This window comes from Equus quagga, chromosome 7 (genome assembly GCF_021613505.1).
Source record: "Equus quagga isolate Etosha38 chromosome 7, UCLA_HA_Equagga_1.0, whole genome shotgun sequence".
Classification (NCBI taxonomy): domain Eukaryota; kingdom Metazoa; phylum Chordata; class Mammalia; order Perissodactyla; family Equidae; genus Equus; species Equus quagga.
In genome coordinates this window covers 111,786,823-111,802,978 of record NC_060273.1, presented here as the reverse complement: position 1 = coordinate 111,802,978, position 16,156 = coordinate 111,786,823, and the positions used below count along the sequence as shown (strand labels likewise).

The 16,156-nt window shown below is 36.6% G+C and overlaps 1 protein-coding gene across 1 annotated transcript; it reads left to right on the top strand.

The window, feature by feature from the left end:
* The first annotated feature begins 7,300 nt into the window (after positions 1-7,300).
* Positions 7,301-8,146, top strand: LOC124241613 (C1GALT1-specific chaperone 1-like). The gene has a single exon (XM_046665527.1). It carries the CDS (start codon positions 7,301-7,303, stop codon positions 8,144-8,146), a length of 846 nt encoding a protein of 281 aa, XP_046521483.1.
* Positions 8,147-16,156: the final 8,010 nt, after the last annotated feature.

Genomic DNA, 16,156 nt, shown 5'->3' with positions numbered 1-16,156 from the left:
TGACTTATACTGCTGCTACCTCTGCCACCTTATTAGGAGCTTCCTGTGCTCACTTCCAGCAATGCTGCTTCCTCTATCCCCTAATGTTCTGTGGTGGAGCCTCTCCCAGTACTTGTCAGCCATCTCTGCTCTGTAATATGAGCCTCATTTTACTCTCAGGGCCCTGTCCTGGGTCCTGAATTTGGGAGTGGGAGGTATCTCTTTTCACTGCATTCCAAGGATAAAGAAGTTTCTCTCCCCTTTCAGCCCCCTAAAGATTCTACAGTGTTATGAAGACTCCACCTGCATGTTCTTGTTCTGAGGAAGCTCATGATAGATAATGGGCTCAAACCTCATGATTGATTGTGGGGAGCAGGGTGATTGCTTTCATTTCTACCATCAACCAGATTTTCCCTGTCTCAGAGATTCCTTGCTTTTGTAATAGAGATTTTATCCTCCTGTTTTTGTGGTTCTTCCCCTTTAAATAAAAGATCAACATCTGAGATCAATTTGTGTTTCTTATTTTACAGTGTCTTTTATGACTCCTTTCATTCTCTTCTATATCTCTTTACTAATGCTCATTAATCTTCTGAACTGGTGAGATACTGACAGAGATTTTTCACTTCTACATTTGGGGTAAAAACCTCAAAATCTAAAGATGCTACTTTGGAATTTTATCTTGTGACTGTCTGTGTTACTAATTATTCAGGGCAAAGTGTCTGTATATTTACAATGAACATTTTAACTATGGCATAAATCTGGCATCATTTGTTAATGTTAGAAGTGAAACATCAAAATTATCCAATTTTTCTTGTCAAAGATTTAAATTATATGACAATTAGCTGAAAATTAATTGCTAAATATATCAGTAACTTCGTTTTTCTTTAAAATAAGTGATTCATGAAAAATTGTGGAATAGAGTTTCAGTATATTCTGCCTTATTTTGTGGCCATTTCCAATTAAATGAATGCTTTTGCTATCAATTATCATGGGAAGATAAGTTAAGTCCACTCAAACAGTAACCTTTGAAGTTTCTGGGTCTAACTTTGACCCATCCTAATATTAATTTAGCCTCCTTTCAAAGGAAGGTCAATGATTTACCTAAGGATTTCTGTTCATCAGTGTGAATTAGGAACCCATTTGACTATGTCAAGAAGAGAGAAGACTATTTTGAAATGCAAAAGCAACACTTTTTGATGTACTATGATGATCACTAACTTAACTCTATTTGCTTTCTACCACCAGGTAAAGATACAAATGCTTTTGCCTATTGGCTTCTTTTGAATTCTGTTTTTACACCTGCCACTGCAGCAGGTTATATATGAACTATAAAGAAATACTACACTCAGTTTCATCACATGGACTTACTGATTTAGAGTCATCAGGTTTCAAATACTTTCTGTCATCTCACTTCATTTATTCACTCATTGCAGACCCTTACTGGGTGTCTGTTTTAGGTGCTAGATATACCCTACCCACCCACCCAATATGTGTACATGTTTATATATTTAGATATATTTTTGTGTATATGTTATATCTATTTTGAACGTTATATTATATATTGCATATATTTCTCTCTATATAATATATGTATATATATTTCATATATTTATTTATTTATTAAACATTATCCTTGACATCAGGGACTCTGAGAATAAAGGCTAAAACAAACAAGTAAAATAATAAATTATAATACAAACCAGGGAATGTTGAAAAAGAAATATTATTAAAATGGGTCATCATAGAAGAGGAATTGAAAAAATGTGTTTAAATTGTCTAGGAAAGCCACACCTAAAGGCTGATATTTTTAGCTGGGACCTAAGCAGTATGAGCAGGAGTTCTTCAGGCAAAAAAGTGGGATGAAGGATGTGTTGAGAATGGAGCAAAGAATCCCAAAGCAAGGAACAGAATAGACATTTTCTCTTGGTTATGAATAATAAGAATAAAATAGTCATCATTTTCGTATTTAATATTTGTAGGCAGATTTAATTGAAAACTCTTTCCATTTTACATCTCCTATTTCAGACTAATAGTAATAGTTTGTCATTTATGTGACTACATATAAGTACAGCTTCAGTATATTCTGAATTGTTCTATAATTACAAATTTTATAATTTAAGCTAAAGCAAATAAGGAATATATTAAGAACTTAGTATTTTTATAGTTATTATGGGTTAAATTTGGGGATAATGGCCTCTGAAAAGGAAGCTTATCAATATTGCTTTCAAAGAGTTAGCAAGAGCATAAAAAGCACTAGCTCAGGGTGATTCTAGCAGCTGTTATTCTAAAAAATAACAATATCCTCAAAGATTGGGCAAGAAATCTAGTTGATTTGGGGGGAAATGTATTGCTTTAGAAGGGAGCGTGTATTAGCAAACTCTTCAGGTGACTTGCTCCCCTCTGACCCCAGTCTTTCCAATATATGAAAGCTCAGTGGGGTAATGGGCTAAGATAGCTTCCTCATCTAACAATAAACCCATGAGGACTTAGAACACATAGGTTCTGGTCCTGGTTCTGGCGCTTCCTAGCAATGTGGTCTTGGATAATTTACTTAACTTCTTGGAGTTGCAGCAGTTTCCCTATGTGTTAAATGGGGATTATGCCATCTTGCAGAGATGTGAAAATAAAAATGCATATAGGAAAGAGCTATATAAACTACAAAGTGCTGTGTCAACTCCCTAAAGATTGCCAGATATGTTTGAATCAAGAATGTGCACATGTGCAAGGCTCTATTCCAGCACAGATGAAGGAAACGCATGATGCGTGGAGTTGTTCAGACAGTGCCAGGGCAGGGCCAAGAATCTTATCCAATGTCTGTTCAAGATTCTTTCTGCTAGAGCATGTTGAGTTTCTCTGTGAGTTTTTGTTGGAGAAATGGACTTAGAATATTGCTGTGTTAGCAGTTTTGCCACTAAAAATGACCACTTAAGAAAAGCATATTTGTAGCCCATCTGCTTTCATTGTGGGAGCTGTAAACGTAGAAGGAGATACATTACTTCCCATTAATCTATGCCTGAGTGCATTTCTCTAAAAATTCTTAGACGTATCTGCCATTTCATAATTCATACTATACTAATTCACATTAATGACTTGAGAATTCCCAGGAGATAACTAAATTGTGCAAATGAGTAGCAATGAACATTAAAAGGCAACATTATAAAATCAGGAATGTGGAATTCCGAGATGTACTTGCTTTATTTATTTTGACAAGGACAGTTTACTTTTGGTAACTCATAATAAAGTATTACTGTAGAATAGCAAATGTACTAAAGTTGTTTTATTAAAGTAATAAAGCCTGAATGGGAGCCCTCATTTAAAGCCCACCACCGTTAAATTGTTACTAAATATTGAGTTAAAGATGCCAGGTTATTGTAATTTTTGTTGTTGTAATAAAATTCTATTTAGAATTGTGGAGCTTCCAGAAAACATAAGGGATTTATAATGGCTACTCTTCTTTCTCCAAACTGTCTTTGGAATGACAACATTTTTATGATGACCTGAACAAATTCCAAGCACTCATTTTCCCGTTGCTTAGAATATTTGACTAATAAGACTAAGATCATGACCTAATTTACAGAAAAGCTCTATGCTAAGAATATGTGCTTGACCCTCACTGATGGCACTTTTGCAAACACAAAGCAGAGGCACGAGAAACAGTGGGGTTGCTGGGTGGACTCAAGGAGGCACACCTATTCTCTGTGTACACACTCTAGTCACCGAGCTCTTCCTTGGTTGGTTTTGCCTATTTGTGAAGTTCATGTCCATTCACTTGGCTTTAGCAAGGTCATTAGTTTCTCAAAGTCAGACACCATACTTTTGCCTCTTCTGGGTTCTCTCAGGGCCCGTGATACTTATATAGATACTTAAAACACATTGTTGATCATAAGAAGATTGACCAGGTTTGTTTATCTCTGCTCAAGAGAAGGGGAACCAAACTTTTTACTTTGTTGGTCAATTTCCTTGTCCCTGTAAATTTGTGGTACAAGATAAAGCTAGTGAGTCATAGTGAGAGACAGAGGAAGAATCAATAGCAGTAGTACTTGGGGAAAATACATGGAATCAAAATTCTTGCTTATATTTTTAATAAAGCTCCACATGAACAAGTTTGAAAGGCTCAGTAAAACCCACCACCACTTCAGCAAAAGTAACTTAAAGTGCTACTGACTGGCTATTGTATCCTTTATTCTGGATAATCAGTAACTCTTTTCATTATTAGTGTGGAACTTGGAGCTATACATAAATGATCTGTACTCTATTCACAGACGTTAGTCTTGCTTAAATTCATGTTAAGCTGAATTCTATTCTACCATTTTCCACTGAGTGAAAACCCGGCTTGTATAAATAGGGTTATTATTAGTTATTCAGAACTTCTAATAGGCTATAACCCATACAAATCAAATAAACAGAAATAGCAAGTCCACGATATATTTTCTCTTCTTTATTCAATTTTCTTTGTTGGCGGGGTATATAATGAGATAGTGAGAAAGGTAATATGTGGTTTATATGTGGTATCTGTTTTAATAGTTAATTTTATTTAATCTCTTTTTGTTAAATGGAATGTGTTTATCAACTGCTAGTTGTAACTCACCAGGTTACAAGTAAAGAAATTTCTAACATAGAAGTATACCAGAAAAGCATGAAATGTAGCAAAATTATATTGTTGTTGTATTTTTCCTCCATCTCCTGCTTCCCCTTGGCCCCTCTGCTCTCTTATCTGGACTCCCTTCCCTCATTGTATATTATTAATTCAAAAAGTGGAGGTAAATTGGTCTTTTGTGAATTTTGAAAAGCCCAGAGGGAAAACTTAAACCTCATTTATGGAGTATGAAGTAACAGTGTGTCCAAGGTTAGAAATGCCAAAATCCACGTGAAAACCAAATTCCAAGTTCAGTTCAGGATTAAAATACATAGTATAAGAATGATGGGGTCTGGAGCATTCTTGTGGTTAACATCTTCTTGGTATCTCACAGGCTCAGATTTGTCTGAAACGTGCCAATCTGAGTCAGGCTTTTCCCTCTGCAAATGTCCTATTTCAGGTTTTCTACCACTTAGTGTCATAGGCTGTGCAATCCAAGAGGCCTGAATTCAAATGTTAGCTTCATCATTTACTAGTTACATGACCTTGGATATATTAATCAATCTTTTAAACCTCAATTTCCACATTACTTTGCTGGAATTAATGATTGTTCCTTCCTCTTGGAAATGTGGTGGGAATTATATGGTAAAATGCAGGTGATGTTTTAAACTCAGATGCTGGCATATTTTAAGTGTTCAAAAAGCCTAGGTAAGGGGCTGACCCCGTGGCCAAGTGGTTAACTTTGCGCGCTCCGCTGCAGGCAGCCCAGTGTTTTGTTGGTTCAAATCCTGGGCGTGGACATGGCACTGCTCATCAAGCCCCACTGAGGCAGCGTCCCACATGCCGCAACTGGAGGGACCTTCAACGAAGAATATACAACTATGTACTGGGGGGCTTTGGGAGAAAAAGGAAAAAAAATAAAATCTTTGGGAAAAAAAAGCCTAGGTAACACTATTCCTCCTTTCCATATATCGAAGAAGAAAAGTGCTGTTTATTTTTCCATTCCCTCACCCAATCAGTCAACTGTCATGGTAGAGTCTATACTGTAGTCTGGAAGTTATACTAGATATGAGAAGTAGAAATCTGATTTGGGCCCCAGTCACAGCGCTAGTGAAGCTTGGTGGTTCAAAGGGACACAAGTGTGTAAACAATCTATTATAATACAATGATATAGATGCTATGAAATACATAACGTAATGCCAGCGTGGCCATAGGAGGAAGAAAATGTCAGCTGAAGTATAGACAAACAAACAATACAGAAAACCTTCTTGGGAAGGTGGTACTTAACTCCAGGCTAGAATGTTGATGAGGAATAAATCAGATGAACAAGGGATTGGGGTATCTTGGACATTCCTGGCAAGCAACAAGATGTCAGATGCCTAAAACTGCATGGAGCTTAGAGGATGCTGAGCACTTTCCACACGGCCAAAAGAAATCTCTGTTGGACAGGTACAGTTTTTAAAATGACAATTTATGATGTCTCCATTATTTAAAAACATTTACCTAAAGAGCAAAGAAAACAACTTCTCTCAAATTTATTACCTGGGCCATCTCTTGGTATGAAACTATTTATTCCTTCTGCCCATGAAGGATTGCACCAAGATAGACACAAACTGCCACAATTATTTTGTTTTGTTTTATGTAAATAAAAAAATGTGTAATACTTGTCACTCTGAGTGGGAACTATTCCCATTAAGCAAATATTTAGAGAATACACTCTCTCTTGGACCATGGCAATGAAAGATATGTTGGCAGAAGGCATGGTTTCTATCTCGGTTCATAAACTTTACAAAATAAACAGTTATGTTGGTTTTCTTTTATTAACTTATTATAGAGTTTTTACAAAGGAATTCATATAAACCTTTTTTCCCTTCATTTTTAAAATAATGTTATCCTGTATTCCACACTGAAGTGATAGATCCAGCAGACCTGCTAAAGGCTGTATAAAGTGTTAAGTGCTTTCTTATGTTTGTCTCTTTCAAATGCCAAGGGGGTGCCTCTAGTTATAATTTTACTACGGCTGTGATTAAATAAACAAGAATATATTAATTGTGTTGCTATTGCTGCGAACTTTTGGGCTCTGTGGATTTTATTCTCTCATCTGGCATTCCCTTTTTCCTTGATGGGCTTTCTTCAGCTCCTTTATGTGATATGTAAGATAAGAAACTTTCTTCAGCTCCTTTATGTGATATGTAAGATAAGGAACCGCCAATGGACTTTCCGAAAAGAGATTGCTATGGTTTGGGACTTTGAAAAGGATCATATTTTCTATTTCGTTCCAACACCTTCCTAAAAATACGCAGTGTTTTGATGGTAAAGATTTGTCTGAGCAACAATTAATTTAAAAATATTTTCCTTGTGGGGTGGAGGCGGGGGATTTCTTCCAAGCACACTTGGAAGTGGGTCCTTGTGGGAGTAATTCTGTATTTTCAGGGAAACTATAAGAGGGAGAAATTAACGGGGATAAAATGGTCTCCTCCATGGAACTGATTAAATAAAGCTTAGGATAAAAAACTGATTAAAACACTTTTCTTTAAAACCATGTATGGACTTCCTGGGCCTCCCCACCTTTAGCCAAACCAACGAGAGGACACCGCCGGCATCTAGAGCAGCCGGACCAGGAGCCTAACCGAGTGGCGCGCGAACGTGAGAGGAGAACCGTCCGCGGCTGCGCTCTCCCGCCCCCAAGCCGTTGGAGACGCGGGAAAAATGCTTTCTGAGAGCAGTTGAGTTTTGAAGAGTGTGATGCTTGGAAGTATTTTCTGTGCCTTCATCACTATACTAGGACACGTTAGAATTGGTTATAGAAGTAGAATGTACCACCATGAGCATTATCACGTACAAGCTCCTAATAAAGAAGATATCTTGAAAATTTCAGAGGATGAACGCATGGAGCTCAGTAAGAGCTTTCGGGTATACTGTATCATCCTTGTAAAACACAAAGATGTGAGTCTTTGGACTGCAGTGAAGGAAACTTGGACCAAACACTGCGACAAAGCAGAGTTCTTCAGTTCTGAAAACTTTAAAGTGTTTAAGTCAATTAACATGAAAACAAAAGATATGTGGTTAATGATGAGAAAAGCTTACAAATATGCCTTTGATAAATATAGAAACCGATACAACTGGTTCTTTATTGCACGCCCCACGACGTTTGCTATTATTGAAAACTTAAAGTACTTTTTGTTAAAGAAGGATCCATTACAACCTTTCTATCTAGGCCACACTGTAACATCTGGAGACCTTGAATATGTGAGTGTGGAAGGAGGAATTGTCTTAAGTATGGAATCAGTGAAAAGACTTAACCACCTTCTCAGTAGCCCTGAAAAGTGTCCTGACCAGGGAGGGATGATTTGGAAGATATCTGAAGATAAGCAGCTAGCAGTACGCCTGAAATATGCTGGAGTGTTTGCAGAAAATGCAGAAGATTCTAAAGGAAAAGATGTACTTAATACCAAATCTGGTGGGCTTTCTATTAAAGAGGCAATGACTAATCACCCCAACCTGGTAGTAGAAGGATGTTGTTCAGATATGGCTGTTACTTTTAATGGACTGACTCCTAATCAGATGCATGTGATGATGTATGGGGTATAATGTCTTAGGGCATTCGGGCATATTTTCAATGATGCATTGGTTTTCTTACCTCCAAATGTTTCTGATAATGGCTAAGAAATGAAACAAGAGCACGTACATGATGATGGAATAGGACATGTATTGTCGTTATTTGTTGTAACGACTGCATATCCAACACAGCAGTATGTTTTTTTCTTTTTTAATTTGGTGACACTGGTTTAACCACACATTAAAGTTTAGTAGTACATGTTTAAACAGGATGGGTTTTTTTCCTTAAAACGCATGAAAATTTCAAATGTATTGGAAAGAAATGTTTTAAGGATAATAATTTTGCAAATAAAGGAAATATTTATAAATATAATTATGTGATAAATTCTAAATTATGAACATTAAAAATCTGTGTGACATATTTTTGCTGGTTGGTTATAAATTTTAACACGTCCTTTTAGCTTTCTAAGATGTGCAAATGAAATCTCTAGTTGTGAATTTGTGATTAAAGTTAAACTTTTAGCTATGTGTTTTCATTGCTTCTAATGTTGGTTTATGTTTTAAGCCTCTTTGAATGCCAATGGATTTGCCTTCTCAAAATATACAACCAAGCAACAAAGGAAATGTTCCCAACCAATGTTAAAGTGAAAGTTGAACTTTATCTTTGAGAGAAAAAATGAAAATTACTTATAAAAGTTAATCATTTTCCTGGGAGCTAAGTTAGTGGCGTTCCTTAGCACACACAATTTCAGTGTAACTCTCTGTACTTCTCTATGCAGATACTGAAGTTTGAATGGTGATCATGAAGAATGTAATGTCATGTAACTGTGTTGTTTCCCAGTTAATCAGGCTCTCACCTGTGGCTTGGATAAAAATATATCCGTTGAGATTTATTTACTCCTGCTGGGCAAATGAGTTCCATGGAAGTCTCCTTTGAAGAACTTCTTTTGGCAGTCTGGCAGTTTCACTTACCTGAATTAAGTTTGTCCTGTTTTTTGTTTACTTGTTCAAATTCTGAGATTTTTCCTATGTTCATGGTTGCACCGTATCCAGTTGTTTTTGGTGTGGAGGCCTTAACCTCACCATTCACCTTGGATTACCATACTATTTGCCTGATTTCAGTAGCTACCCAGAAGCTTTATCCACTGGTGGACAAAATAGCTCCTGTGCTTATGAATGTGTGAAATACTTGGAGCTGACTTGTCCTATAATTGGGTCTGCATGTGCTGTAAGTCAGATCCGTGAGCCTCCATAAGGTGTAAGACCATGACACTTTAGAGATCAATATTTCCTGTAACTGACCTCATGATGTTAATGGTCTCCCACAGCTTTTGCAAACTAGAAAGAGAATTTCCTCAAGAGCGCCTCAGGCTTCATCTTATTCGTCATGTCATTAGAGTAGTATGGAAACCCTTTGTTTTAATTTATCTGATTTTCCTTATTGAGGCTTTTGGTTAAAATGAAGGGTTATTTTTGAAAAATAACAAAACACCTTTATATGTTCTAATATATAGAACGTATATGTTCTTAGATATATGTTCTTAGATGCAATTACTTCAAATCAAATGTCCAGTGTGAGTACAATGATAAACAGTATCTCACTGAGTATGACACCCAATTTATCAGTGTCACCTTGTCCCCAACACCAATATATTAAAAAATGTCTACAGCATTTATCGCCTTCAATTATATTAGTGCAGCAGGGAATAGTTGCAATAAATAGATCAGGGAATGCATTCCATTGCTTGACTTTGTGGTAGATACTAAAGTAACAATTGCCTCTGAAACCAAATTGATGCTCTTGATTGTGTTTTTATACATGAGTATTCCTTTATAAAATATTAGTTGTAAATAATATACTGTCCCTTTGAACTTATTTGTACCTATCTTGTAGATAAAATCTGAATCAGTAGCATAGAAAATAGTACCACTGAAGTTGTAGTTACAGATTTGATCACCATACATTTAAGAACTGAAAACTAATCCTAACCCCACTCTGCTATTGGGGAGAGAGTTGGGAAGATTGGAGGTCTATTGAAAATTTATCATGATTGTGATGAATATATTTTACACATGGCTAGAGGCTACCATATTGGACAACACAGGTCTAATCAATTCCAGAAATGTGAGACCCACTGACTGGGATGTGAATGAGAAAAGTTGTATTTATCTTTTTGGTTGTCTTGAATGCTATGGAAATTCCAACCTCACTTTTAGCAGGCCTCAGCCCATCTCCTTGCATGAGTTCAATCACTAGATCTTCTTCTCAAAATTAAAACATTGAATTCAAAGCAAAAAAAATAAAAATAAATAAATAAATAAAACTCGGCCCCGTGGTGTATTGGTTAAGTTTGTGTGCCCCACTTCGGTGGCCTGGGGTTCACTGGGTCGGATCCTGGTCAAGGACCTAGCGCAGCTTATCAACCGATGCTGTGGCAGGCATCCCACATAAAAAATAGAGGAAGATGGGCAAAGATGTTAGTTCAGGGCCAATCTTCCTCAGAAAAAAGAGAAGAATTGGCAGCAGATGTTAGCTCAGGGCTAATTTTCCTCAAAAAAAAAAAAAGTATACAACTGAATGTTTTTCTTAAGAATATACAACCAAAATTCTAGTTCTACATCTTATTAAGAATTTAGAATTGAGGGGCTGGCCTGGTGGCTTAGTAGTTAAATTCTTGTGCTCCACTTTGGCAGCCTGGGGATCATAGGTCTGGATCCTGGGTGTGGACCTAGCAACACTCGGCAAGCCATACTGGGGCAGCATCCCACACAAAATAGAGGAAGATTAGCACAGATGTTAGCTCAGCGCCAATCTTCCTCACACACAGAAAAAGAATTTAGAATTGAATAGTGTGTAAGATTGAGGACCACTATCTAAAATGTAAATGTGTGAAACTGTTAGATTCTCTGAGTAAGCCAAGTGCAATTATTCAACTTTGTAATTTTCTAACTATTCTTAGAAATAAATTTTAATTTGCATACATCAAGACATCTTATATAGAACAGTTATATGGACTCTTTTAAGAAAGACATACTCTAAACCAAATCTGAATTATGGTCCCCGGACCAGCAGCAGCAGCATCTCCTGAGAGCGCGCTACAAATGCAGAAACACAGGCATCACGCTCGAACTACTTAATTAAATTCTGCTTTTTAACTATTGCACATTTAAGTTTGAGAAGCACTGCTCTAACTGTGCTATTATTAATAAAAAAATATCATGTAGCAGACAGATGAAATTCCTGATGAAATGCAAAGGTCTTTTACCAGTCTTTTGCTGATACACAAAAACTTCAGAGAACTTTAAGGGAAATTCTTCGGTATTTAAAATAATTTCTAAAATCTATGACGACTGAATAATATTTTGAGATGAAACTGTTCCTATTTTTCCCCCTATTTTCTTCCTATATTTTCTCCTTTTTCATCACTCCCCTCCAGTCAGCAGATACCATGCTCATTGCGTAAAGGGAGCAACGTGATATGGGACAAAGCGGAAATTGTATCACTGATCATAGTTTTCCAAAGGTTAAGCCCTTAGCTCAGAGACCTCAGAATTATGGTCTGCAGACTAAAAGTACACCTCAGATGTGTTTTATTTGTTAGTAAAGCATTGTTTATTTCAGTTGTTAATTTGGAAGTATGTGGGCAAAGGGACTTCCCCTATGCCGGCCTCTAGTGCCACGGGAACAGGATTTGAGACTCCTTAAAAGACCAAAGTTAAACTTCCCCACTAAACTATCTGGATAGAAGCCGAAATAAAAATCAAGTTATAAAAAAACAAATCAATAGTTAACACATATAGCATGTAATATATGCTAGGCATTATTCTAAGCAGGCCTCATTGAGGGAGTTAGCCATGCACATGTCTGGGGAAGTGTTTCAGGCAGAAGGACCAGCCACTTCAAAGCCAATATACAGTCTCCAATATGGCAACATGCCTACCCTGTGCTGGCCAAGTAGATCTGTGTAGCGAGAACAGCAAACCAAGAGGAGAGCAAAAGAAGATAAGATCAGAGAGGGTACAAGGATCTTCCTTGTTTTGGGACCTTGAAAGCCATTGTAAGGACGTTGAAGGGCTATGGCTTTCACTGTCAGTGAAACGAGAGCCACTTCAGGGCTCTTTTCTTAGATCTTCACAGGGTTCGCTCCTTACATCATTCAATTGGTAGCACTGATTTCATCTCTTCAGAAAGACCTCCCCTGAACACTCAGTCTAATTGTCTTCCCATCCTAATTTCTATCCATTTACATTGATTTGAAATTTTTATGTTTATTGCTAACTGAAATTGTTTTATGTATGTATTTACCTTTCATTTGCTTCTTTTGTTTATAGATTTCATTCAGTAGAGTCAAAAAGCTGGCAGGACATGGCTTTAGTCTTGTTCATTTCTGTATCTCCCAGGCATAGAACAGGGTATGGCATACAGTAGGCACTCGATAAATATCTGCTAAATGGATGGTTGTATTTAAATGGCAAATTACCAGTGTATATGCATGTTTTATCCAGGAATGTTCAACTGCTCAGAACAAAATTTGGAAGAGTAATAAAACTGATCTCATGCAAGTTTGGAGTTTGCATATGGAGGAAGAGGGATGCAGAAGAGTGGAGGATTTTAAAGACAATGATTTTAGTGGTTAACCTTGTTTATTAGTCAGGATTCTCTAGAGAAACAGAGCAATAGTATATATATATATATATATATATATATATGTATATATACACACACACACATGCACACACACGTATAAAAGTCAATGGATTTGCAGTTTTGAGCAGGTCAAAGCATTGACTGTAGCAGTGCTACTAGAAGAGGAAATCAGGGAGTTCAGTAGTGGTGTTCGTAGAGTGAGAAGTTAAGATATCAGAGGCAGCCCAGTTATAGGTAAATACGGTGCTCAGGCTTGCTTAGGTGGGGATGCAAAATTTTGGAGATGAAGAGTTGAAAGGTCCCAAAGCTCAAGGGGTTGTATGAGTCATTCTCCTGATGCTGAGGTTCCCAAGGAACAGTGATGGGGAGGAGGACAGAAAGTCGGCGCCTAAACTCTGTATGAATGGGGGTGGTGATCATACCCGAGACTATCGGTGCACTGCCTCAAATTATACCTTCAGTCTTATTCTCTTACTAACTATAATGATTCTCTAAGGGGTCTCCCTGCCTTTAGTCTTTTCTCCTTCCAATCTGTCCAACCTGCCCCCGAAGCGTTTTACCATTCTAAATGCAGCTGTGCTACACCATCAATCCCCTATTGAATTCCTTTAAGAAGTCCTCACATCTCTAAAACAGTTTTTATTCTTCTGTCTTGTAAAGCTCTTCTTGATGTAGCCTTTACTTACTTCTTCAGCACTATCTCCTACAGTTTCACCCAGGTCATCTTAGGTGCAGATAATAATGACCTGCTGTTACATGCTATGGAACGTGACTTTGCACACGGTATTTTCTATGCTGTGAATGCATTTTTTTCTTACTTTTCTGCCTAATAAACTCTAATTAGCCATAAGAAGTTAGTGGTTTCGTCTTCTGTGAACACTTCTTTTTTTTTGTCTGCAGAGTTCATTTCTGTATTCTCTGCTCCATTTTTGCACCTCATTTATTTTTCATTTATTTTGTTTACCATGCATATTGCCATACTTTGTCTTCCTTCCCTATGAGATAGTAATCTCAAGGGAATTTTAGTCTGGCATTGATGCATTATGTGCTGTCAACAAATATTTCTTTGCTCATTGAATGAGTGAATAAATGGATGACTAACAAACTTGTTAGGTCAGTTAACGATGATCCTTAAAGATAAAGTTTTTATTTCTATATAGCCCAGAGAGAGTAGCTATCCAATTGTAAGTTTGCTATTGATAGGAGCTTTGTTGTTTCTTGCTGTCTAGAACAATAGAATTTTTGACATTTCGTTGGAATATACTGTATGTATGTAAATATAGGCCATTGCCATACATATCTTTTATCTTCCTGTCTTTGCTCATTTCTTTCAACCAGAGTTATCTCCAAAACTCTGACATTAAAATAATATTTTGTTGGAAAATATCAGTTTCATGGAATGAAAGTAAAAAGTTGGCTCAAGGACAAGGTATAATATTAATCACAAACTATTTGGAACTGTTGTAGTTCACAAAAATGTTGCTTAAAATACTAGGCATACTAGAAAAAGGCATTATCATGAAGGTACACCTTTAAAAATATTTAAAATAATTAGCATGTGCAAGTTATAAGGTAGAAGTTAATTATTATGATTATTAACGAAAAGATTGTTGTATGAGGGAGCTGCTCTGAAAGCGTTCAGTTTATATTTCATTAGTTTTTTTTTTTTGATGTTGGATAGAATTGACAGATGGAAAATCTACTTCCAGAATGTCTGCTGAATTATGACTATGGGTTTCTTAAATATGTTGGAAAATACTGACTGCTCCCAGATGTACATAAAAGCAAAGAAAACTTTCATATAACAAGAAAAATCCATATGTTTTAAACTACTATGTCAAAATACTCAGGCAGGAAAGGCATGTTTTGAGTATGATACCTGGTGCTATTGTCAATAAAATCACCTGGCTCAGCATACTTAGGCCATATGTCTGGTGGAGAAAATCCCATAGTTCTGTAAATATGGGCAAAAGTAATGGCATCTAGAACAACTAAAGTGGAATTTCTCAGGAGATCTGTCTTTTGCTCAAATGAGAACCACGTTCTCTCTCTCTCATACGTCTCCTTGATTTACTCAGCTGGTTTTAAAGCTTTCTGCCAACCATCAGGGCCTGAGCCATCTAAGAAAAAACGCATAATTTTTTTAGGTGTATCTAACTGAAAATAAAACAGATTTACTCCCTTTTTCTAGCTACAACTATTAGATTTTAGTTTTCTTCTTAAGAGAAAAAAGGTTGCTCAGCTTTCTTGGGAACAATTGTTTTTGAATTGGGATGCTGAAATCTGAGACTTGATGCAAAAAGTAATATACTGCTTTCTTCAAGCTTAACTCTCTGATTCAATCACCAGAGAAGCACAAGTATTTATAATTTGCTAAAAATAGTTTTATTTAGATAATTTCTAGACTATGAGAATAATTAGCAACAATGAAAAAAAGATTCACTCACAAATATAACCCATTTATTATTCATCAAGATGGAGCATTTGGGTGCTCAATTCACTTTATGAGTGAATACAAATTAAAAGGAAAGTAAAAGTACAATATAAGAAGAATAGATGAATAGAACTTTAAGACAGTAGTTTTCCCCCAAATTTATGTCCCTGATAGATGAGAAAACTGTTAACCTTTTGTTTTTTACAGTCCAAGTATACAATTTTACATTAAAAGTTATCTTTTCATAACATACCTTATTTTACTGTTATAAAAATGATTAATAATTAATAAAAATAATTAAAATCATAATAATAACTAATACTTGAAAACAATGGTGATTAGGATGACCAGTGAAATTCCCAGGGCCTGGTCTGGAAGGGGACTGGGCCCACTATGTTGTGTTCCAATACAAACATACCTTTGCTGAGGGGCCTTGCCCAAATCCTCTAGAGTGCCAGAGTAAGATACTTTATGCCTTTTTATATGCCCTTCAGGCTCTTGGTGTGTGATAGGTGCTAGTTTGACTGTCACTCTTAGATAGTAGATTGTTTACAATAAAATGGATGCACTTCATCTTATTAAATGAATACATATTGTGGAATTCATTACGCTATTTGCAAGCGATACTGTAAGTGTCACTAAAATGCTAGAATTAACATTTTTAAATGGCAGACTGCTAGAGGTGGTAGGGTAATATTTGCATTTACTTTGAGTTACTTGGACACCAACTTTAGAGAAGGGAATTTGCTTTTACAGAATGGAATTATAGCTATCAAACTGAGCACAGGTGCGGTAAATCTTGGCCCATTTTTGTCTCTTTAAAATACTTGCATTAGGGGCCAGTCCAGTGGTGCAGTGGTTAAGTTCTCACGTTCTGCTTCTTGGTGGCCCAGGGTTTGCTGGTGCGGATCCCGGGTGGGGACATGTCACTGCTTGGCAAAAGCCATGCTGTGGTGGGCAT

Bases quoted from the DNA above. Each gene is read 5' to 3' on its own strand.
- LOC124241613 (XM_046665527.1), top strand. From the start codon at position 7,301: ATGCTTGGAAGTATTTTCTGTGCCTTCATCACTATACTAGGACACGTT.